At 38.9% G+C, this 7,882-nt stretch overlaps 1 protein-coding gene and 1 long non-coding RNA gene across 2 annotated transcripts; one reads left to right on the top strand and one right to left on the bottom strand.

Moving 5' to 3' along the window:
- The first annotated feature begins 2,146 nt into the window (after nucleotides 1-2,146).
- Nucleotides 2,147-5,828, top strand: LOC143889296 (uncharacterized). Its single transcript, XR_013254803.1, has 3 exons — nucleotides 2,147-2,603; nucleotides 3,608-3,814; nucleotides 5,210-5,828. It is a non-coding gene; the product is annotated as an uncharacterized LOC143889296 (long non-coding RNA).
- A 203-nt stretch (nucleotides 5,829-6,031) lies between these two features.
- Nucleotides 6,032-7,745, bottom strand: LOC143889295 (senescence-specific cysteine protease SAG39-like). The gene is made up of 2 exons (XM_077393470.1): nucleotides 7,308-7,745; nucleotides 6,032-6,789 (listed from the first exon to the last, which is right to left on the bottom strand). The coding sequence occupies exons 1-2, from the start codon at nucleotides 7,735-7,737 to the stop codon at nucleotides 6,197-6,199; spliced, it is 1,023 nt and encodes a 340-aa protein (XP_077249585.1). The 5' UTR covers nucleotides 7,738-7,745; the 3' UTR covers nucleotides 6,032-6,196.
- Between the last annotated feature and the right edge of the window lie 137 nt (nucleotides 7,746-7,882).

Below are 7,882 nucleotides of genomic sequence, written 5' to 3'. Positions count from 1 at the left end.
TTTTTGAGGTACAGCCTATTTAGGCTATGGCCCATCTTATGGACGGTTTGGATCATCCTATGGTGCGGGCCATACCTTACTTTTAATAAAGTGAGGAGTGCCCTCATCAAAATAGAGTAGTGCTGATAACATTTCTCTTGGTTTAATTGTCATATGCTAAATAAATTGGAGGAATGCATTATCAGGTCTCCTTTTTTCCCTTAGCTGATCAAGGCCAAAAAGTAGAAAAGTGAGTTTTGGTTTGGATTACTTTTACTGGAAATAATCAGTGGAGACAAAGACGGAGGATGCTTGGTGGATTCGGTAATAAACTGATTTCTGTAGACATTATTTTCTGCTTTTTTTTTTTTTTTTTTTCCATTTTCTTGTGCATCTCATAAGGCCTATCTACAATTATAGACACTGGTGGGTGTTCTCATTTGTTTGGGTACACATTTGCATCATTTTCTTTTTACGGTTTAATACTGTTTTAGGATAAAGAGACCATAACTCTCTCAACCCATTCAATTTTTTGATGAGGTTTTTTTTTCTGTGGAAAGAGAATTTGACGACCTCCGAATGGTAGAAATTTCACCACTTTGACACTTAAAATGAGAGAGTTATTGATGTTTTATTAAATAATTCCCTATATTATCTCAAAATTACAGTTTAATACTATTTTAGGGTAAAAAGACCATAACTTTCTTAACCCATTGAATTTTTTTATGAGATTTTTTTTCTGTAGAAAGAGAATTTGACGATCTCCGAATAGTAGAAATTTCACTACTTTTGCACTTAAAATGAGAGAGTTATTGATGTTTTATTAAATAACTTCCTATATTATCTAAAATTTTTGGTTTAATACTGTTTTAGGGTAAAGAGACCATAACTCTCTTAACCCATTGAATTTTTTTATGAGGATTTTTCTGTGGAAAGAGAATTTGACGACCTCCGAATGGTAAAAATTTCACCACTTTGGCACTTATAATGAGAGAGTTATTGATGTTTTATTAAATAACTCCCTATATTATCTCAAAATTACGGTTTAATACTCTTTAAGAGTAACGAGACCGTAACTCTTTCAACCCATTGAATTTTTTTATGAGGTTTTTTTTCTTGTGGAAAGAGAATTTGATGACCTCCAAATGGTAGAAATTTCACCACTTTAGTACTTAAAATGAGAAAGTTATTGATGTTTTATTAAATAACTCCCTCTATTATCTCAAAATTACGGTTTAATACTGTTTTAGGGTAAAGAGACAATAACTCTCTCAACCCATTGAATTTTTTGATGAGGTTTTTTCTGTTGAAAGAGAATTTGACAACCTCCGAGTGGTAGAAATTTCACCAATTTGGCACTTAAAATGAGAGAGTAATTGTTGTTTTATTAAATAACTCCCTATATTATCTATTCATTTTGAAAGTAGAATTTGAGTTTTTACCCACTACACCGGCCTACCGATGTTCCTTTATTTGGACCCACTAGTAGGTCCCACATAGTTCTACTAGCATTTGGATCTATTAATGAGGCTCACAAACCTCCACTAGCTTTTGGATCTATTAGTGGAGCCCACAAGTAACGATAAAAATTGAATGTTAAGGACTTCAAAGTTGTGCATTTGTTGACTACTAATGCACAACTTCAATTTCCGCGTGACCTTGACTTCCCGTCAAAGTTCACGTAAGTCTACGGGAGCTTAGATGCCCTCGTAGTCAAAGTCGAAGTCCCCAAGTGTCGCGGACAGTTTGCGAGAATTCACACAACCTTCAAAATCCCGCGTGATTAAACACCCCTAAAGATGACTCCTGGGGACATACTACACTAATAGTAGCAATATGGTCATGATCGGCACCACAATTGCCTGTGAAGACACAAGTTGAGTAGAATGGGATGGCAGATCCATTAGCATCGATGTCAACTAGTACATCGTCATAACTGGTTATCTTGACTAGATGGTTAGTTGCCTTTGCCCCTTTGTAGTATTGCAAGTGTGACGAGTCCAACCCCAGCACCCACCCACGCCAAGCCCCGACTGCTAGTGTCATTGTTGATAAGATCCACGTAAACCAGCTACCTTATCTCTTTCAACTGTTGATAAAGCTCATCACCCAAAATCCCAAAAACCTGTAACTGTTGATATCACTTGAGAGGTTGATAAGGACTTGATGTAATCTTTTGTAATCTGTCGTAATCTCCTAAGGAGATCAAACTCTTGTACTATTATTTTAAATACTGCTTGCTCCCCCTAGAGGGTATGCACTCTTTGACGGAAACTCTCTTCATAGATTTCATTCTATTTTCATGGTATCAAAGGCAGACTTGACTTCTTCGTCTGCTACTCGTTCCTAGGCTGCGGGCCCCTCACCAAGATTCAATCTCTGCAAGAACCCTTTCCTAGAGAACTTCATTTCTACTTTATCTTCTCTCTTCATTTATTTCTCACAATTCCTCATGTACATCCCCACTCTCTTGCTCCCAATCTATTCCAGGTCATGACACCCCTACACCAAACACCATCCCAGCTGCCGTCATGATCCCATCTCCTACTGAAGTTCCAAGAACTAAAAGACCACGAATACCTCTACAGTCGTCGGATTCCACAAAGTCCTCTACCCATCCTATGGTAACACGTCTCAAAGATGGGATTCGCATTTCATTCTATTTTCAATTGTTGACCAGCACTCGTTCAGATAGGGAAATTAACTCGAGTGTTTTGAGTTGGGCAATTCTTTCCATGGCTGAAACGAGAATGCCCAACAGCATTCTATTTTGACACATCAAAACACGCTAAAAACCTCTTTCATTGTCGCTTATGATAGATAAAATCATAGTACTAAAACTGATAGATAAAAGGGCAGTGATAAATCGACTCCCAAATATCTTAAATCGACTCCCATGTATCTTTCTTTCTCCTCTGGGTAAGAGAGAGAAAGTGGAGAGATGAAGACACATGCGAGTCGATTTATCACTCCCCTAGATAAAATCGTAGTATTAAAACTGTTCAAATCAACTGACAACTCGTCGAAGTTGACTCGACTTGCTGGTAAAACTAACTTGGCATTAACTAGTTGGAGATGGAAAGTTTTACCAAAAAAATGCTCCACATGAAGTTGGGAACCTGCTACCTCCGATTTAGGAAAAATAACCCAAATCACTACCACATCTATTGCCAGTGAAAATACAAGAAATATAAATACATGTATGATTCTCTATACATTAATAGGAAACCAAGCCCAAGTTTTATTGAGTCAATAGTCACTTGTTTGAGTTGACTCAACTTGATCCACTGTTTCCAGTTTTCAAGTTTTTATACTTGAGTATTCATCGAGTTTGCAGTTAACTCTACTCAGCCCACTTTCGATCAAGTCGAGTCTAGTTTTCGATTTTTTAATTATTGTTAATTAATTGTATGGTTGTGATATAATCAAGTGATTATGGAAGTTAGTGCATATACTCAAAAGTGTGTTTAGGGCGCCCCCATTGGATCCATGTCACCTCAATGCATTCCAATCAAGTGAAAATGAATGCAATGAGAGGACGTGGATCCAATGGGGGCAGGGCACCCTTCAATTTAGCATACCTCTTATTTTATTTATTGATTTTGTTCTTTCTTTAATCATCTTGCAGCTGTATGATATGAAAGTCTTGTGGAGGGTTTTGAATGAGAAGCCATCTTCTCTTCGGAGAATCCACTTCAATTATTCATATCAAATAAAAAATACAGTGATTCAAGGCACAACAATTCACAGGACATATAGAGTGAAGAATTGTTTCTGTGCAGGCTTCCAACTGCGTGTTGACAATCAGAAATTGTCGGGGTATTTGTGCAAATAGGTATAATCTAACCTACACTTGTGCAAACCTTGTAATTTTTCAATTCAATCCGTTCCATGGCAAGCATGAAGTTTCTTTCCATGGAATATTACCTTATCGCATGGTAAGTGAGGGCCGGAGAGGGAGTGAACTGAGGGAGACAGAGTGAGGAGAGGGTAAGAAAAGGCTAAAAAACAAATCATAATAAGGGAAATGATATTTACGCCCCTTTTATCACCAGGGACACCCATTTGCTACTTTGCAATCAAAGCCTCTGGATTTTTCTGGCATAAAGTACATGAGCCCCCTTTTTGCCATTGATACACTGACGCTGGGTGTCCCTGGTGATGAAAATGGGCGTAAATATCACTACCCAAATAAAACTCCACTCAAAATTTGATCTATTTTTCCACTGTTTTTTTAACCACTTTCACCGTATCTTCACTCATGCCCTCTCAAGTCTCTACTTCTACCACTCTCCCCAACTCTCTTTCTTACCATTTGATTAAACTAGTATTCCATAGGAAAAGAATTCCATGGTTGCCTAACGTGGCCTTTGTGTAAGAGTCATCGTTGACTCGTGCTAAGCATTAGCATGGTTTTAAATTTCGGCCGAAACGAAATTGCCGAAATATTTCGGTTTCGGCCATGGCCGAAATGAAATTTACATGAAGTCGATTCTTTACAAGATTTCAATGAAATTTCACTAAAATTTCTAAATTTCGCCAAAATGTCGGTTGAAATTTCATTTTTAGCCTCTCTTTTTGCACAAAATTTATACCCAAAATTAAAAAAATATCTACTGAAATTTATGAAATTTCCACTGAAATTTTAGACATTTTGGACGAAATTAAAAAAAAAAAAAATGAAATCATTATCATATTTTTTACATGATTCCGCCGAAATTTCGTCCGAAACTGAATATTTCAGTTTCGGTGGTGGTTGAAACCGACATCGAAAACAAAATTTAAAACCTTGGGCATCGGAGGGGCTGCCGACATGAGCATGACTCCTAGTTAATCAAGACTAGTAGTTGTTTTGGTCTCTACAGCTCTAGGTAGAATAGAACTTGTTTATTCTTTGAAGTCTATTTAAAGGAGTCATGTTAGTAGTTTTGGAGGTAGAAAAGGAGAATAAGGAATCTTGTGGTTATTTGATGGGTTAGTTAGGACAGGATTTGGCCATGTTGTCTGATACTTTGATTAAACGTAGGTTTTTTGTTTTGCTTATAAAAAGGGGTGAAACAAAACGTGTGGTGTAGTGCTTTGAATTCAAGAAATAGAGATTCGAGAGAAAAAGTTTCTCTCCTTTAGTTTGGATTTGTGTTCTTAGTGTTATCTTCTTGCATTGATTTCTTCTTCACTCTGTGTTCACTCATGTGGGATATTTGATTCATTGATGTACGCACATCAAAAGTCCAAATACAAGGTGGAGGGCGGCTTTGAGAAATTGGAATGTGTTCCTACAGAAAAGAAAGCCTCGGATTTTAATCACTCCGCAATGGATTGCTCCTGGGGAGGGGTGGTTAAAACTTAATTTCGACGGCAGTTCATTAGGCAATCTGGGACCTGCTGGTTTTGGGGGTGTGATTCGTGATTCCTCTAGCAGAACTATCTTGTCGTACTCCGGATCTACGGGAACATGTGATGCTAATGAAGCCGAGGCAAGGGAGTTGTTATTCTGTCTCCGGTGGTATGCCCCTCATAATTAAGGCCCATTGATAGTGGAGGGGGACTGATCTAATGTAATAGCTTGGGCCAGCAATCATGGTGGCGGGCCATGGAGATTACATTACATCCTCGATGAAATTCGGGATTTAGTTAGGAGTCTCCTTCCTCAACTTGTACATCGGAGGAGATCTGCCAATTCCTTGGCGGACGTGCTGGGAAATGAAGGGGTCTTTGTAACGGGAACAAATGTAATTTGTATAGATTCTCTGGGCTCTTAGTAGGCATTCTATTGCAGACTTGCTCCTTATGCTTATGTACTGGGACATCTTGTCCCATATTTAAATTTAATAAAATTCATTGTTAATTGTCAAAAGAAAAAAGCCCAAATACAAGTGGCCCCCTATCGTTCCATCACATAGGTTAAGTTGAGAAGGGTTCTGCGGGTAGAAAGATTGGAGAAGCAATTTGAGTACTTTTAGCTAAAACAACACATTTATTGGGCCAACTAAACTTTGTTGCCCAGACTTCTTGCAAGTTTTTTGGACATTTTTTTCTCAAAAGAGGTGTATAGATAAACATAAACAACCATATATTATTGTAATTACAAGACAAAACTACTTATAAGGTCTTCTGCGTAGGCAACTTTTTACATAGATATATAACAGGGTTGTCACAGAGATGATACGATACAAGTAGAAGCGATATAAAGAAGGAAAAGAAGAAGTGTCATCCATCACACTGTTGGGAAAGAGGATTCCATGGCAATACCACAGAGGCCTTCCTTAGCGGCAACATCCCTTTGCATCCTTATGTATCCATTTTCACCCCACGCACTGCCCCACGAATTCTTTACTAGCCAGTACTTGGTCCCATCACTACTTTTTCCATAACCCACAGCGGTGACACCATGGTCGAGTTGGGTTCCACAATCCCCAGTGAAGACACCACTCGAGTAGAATTGAAAGGCAGATCCACCAGCATCAATTGCAACAGAAATGGGTTGGTTTGCCACAGCCTTCAATAGAGCCTTCTCGCTATTGGCCGGCACATCTTCATAGCCATTGATCTTTGCCGCGTGGGTAGCTGCCTTCTTGGTGTTGCAAGTCCCATCAACTCCCTTGTAAGGATAACTTGTTTCAGTTGTAAGGCCTTTGTTGTGTTGAATGAATTTGAAGGCATCGTCCATGAGACCGCCTTCACATCCTTGATCCACACCGCCAGTATCACAGTCGACTACTTCCTGTTCGGATAGCGATATCAATTTACCCATCCTGAGTTGGGTAATTCCTTCCATGGCTGCAACCGCTGAGAATGCCCAACAACTTCCTATATATTTTCCACATTTCATTAGAAGTTAGAAACCACCAGATAACAAAGTGAGGTACCATTTTTGTAGCTAAGAAGTACTAGATAGAAATATCGTGTTGTGGGTCAAAGGGATTAAAGTAAGTCCGTGGAGATCCAATCTATTGGATGGGACTTAGAGATCATTGTATGCATGATGCTTTCTCATTTTTTTCTCGTACCTAGAAGTACCAACGATTTGGCCGATTGCCTTGCCAAATTGGGAGCTTCTAGAGCTAACTTATATATGGGGCCATCTCTCCCCCTGAAGTGCACTTGTGATCATCTTTTATTTAATAAATTTTATGGGGATTGATAAATCGACTCCCCATGTGTCTTTCTCTCTCCACTTTCTCTCTCTAACCCAGAGGAGAGAGAAAGACACATGGGGAGTCGATTTAAGATATTTGGGAGTCGATTTATCACTGCCCAATTTTATCTTTTATTTTTTTTTTTGAAAAAGAAAACACTAGATAGAAACTATATATAATAAAGCTCACCGCATTGTCCTTGGTCTTTGATGGGTGTTACAGCGCCTTTCTTTCTCCAGTCCATGCTAGATGGCACTGCACTAACATTCTCATACTTGAAACTGAAAGCCGTTTCCACTGCCCTAGTTGAGGATGTCTTAAATCCATTACGAGAGGCTTTGAACTCTTCATTACTTTGGTCTGCAAATTCGTTAACACTTAGCTTGTAGGATTTGTCCCCTTCATTGTTGAAAGATTCTACGAATTCGACATTGCTCTTGAATATCTTGAAACGTTGCTCCTTCTCTGTTGCGTCCTTGTACGAGCGACCGTAATGTGCCATCCATTGCTCATGCTTCTCGGACATGGACGCCTCAGGGAGCGTGCGGGACATGGCTTGAGAAGCCCAAATTCCTAGAACAAAGAAGGCCACCAAGTAGCATTGGTGAGCTGAAGCCATGGGGTACTGAAATTGTAGATGATATGATGTGATAATGTAAGGTGGTCTGAGTTTATATAGAGGGAGAGACTAGATTGGAAGGGATTCATTGCTCTTAGTATAGTTTATTGTTATTGTGGTGGTGAGATTGACCTGCTACGTGCCT

This window comes from Tasmannia lanceolata, unplaced genomic scaffold, assembly GCF_043159265.1.
Source record: "Tasmannia lanceolata isolate RefF3 unplaced genomic scaffold, GAP_Taslan_0.1 ptg000013l, whole genome shotgun sequence".
In the NCBI taxonomy this organism is placed as follows: Eukaryota; Viridiplantae; Streptophyta; class Magnoliopsida; order Canellales; family Winteraceae; genus Tasmannia; species Tasmannia lanceolata.
This window is presented reverse-complemented; position numbering and strand designations above follow the sequence as displayed.

Coding starts and splice junctions, on each gene's coding strand:
- LOC143889295 (XM_077393470.1), bottom strand. CDS start 7,737: ATGGCTTCAGCTCACCAATGCTACTTGGTGGCCTTCTTTGTTCTAGGA. Junction 6,790..7,307: donor CAAAGACCAAGGACAATGCG/GTGAGCTTTATT, acceptor GAAAATATATAG/GAAGTTGTTGGGCATTCTCA.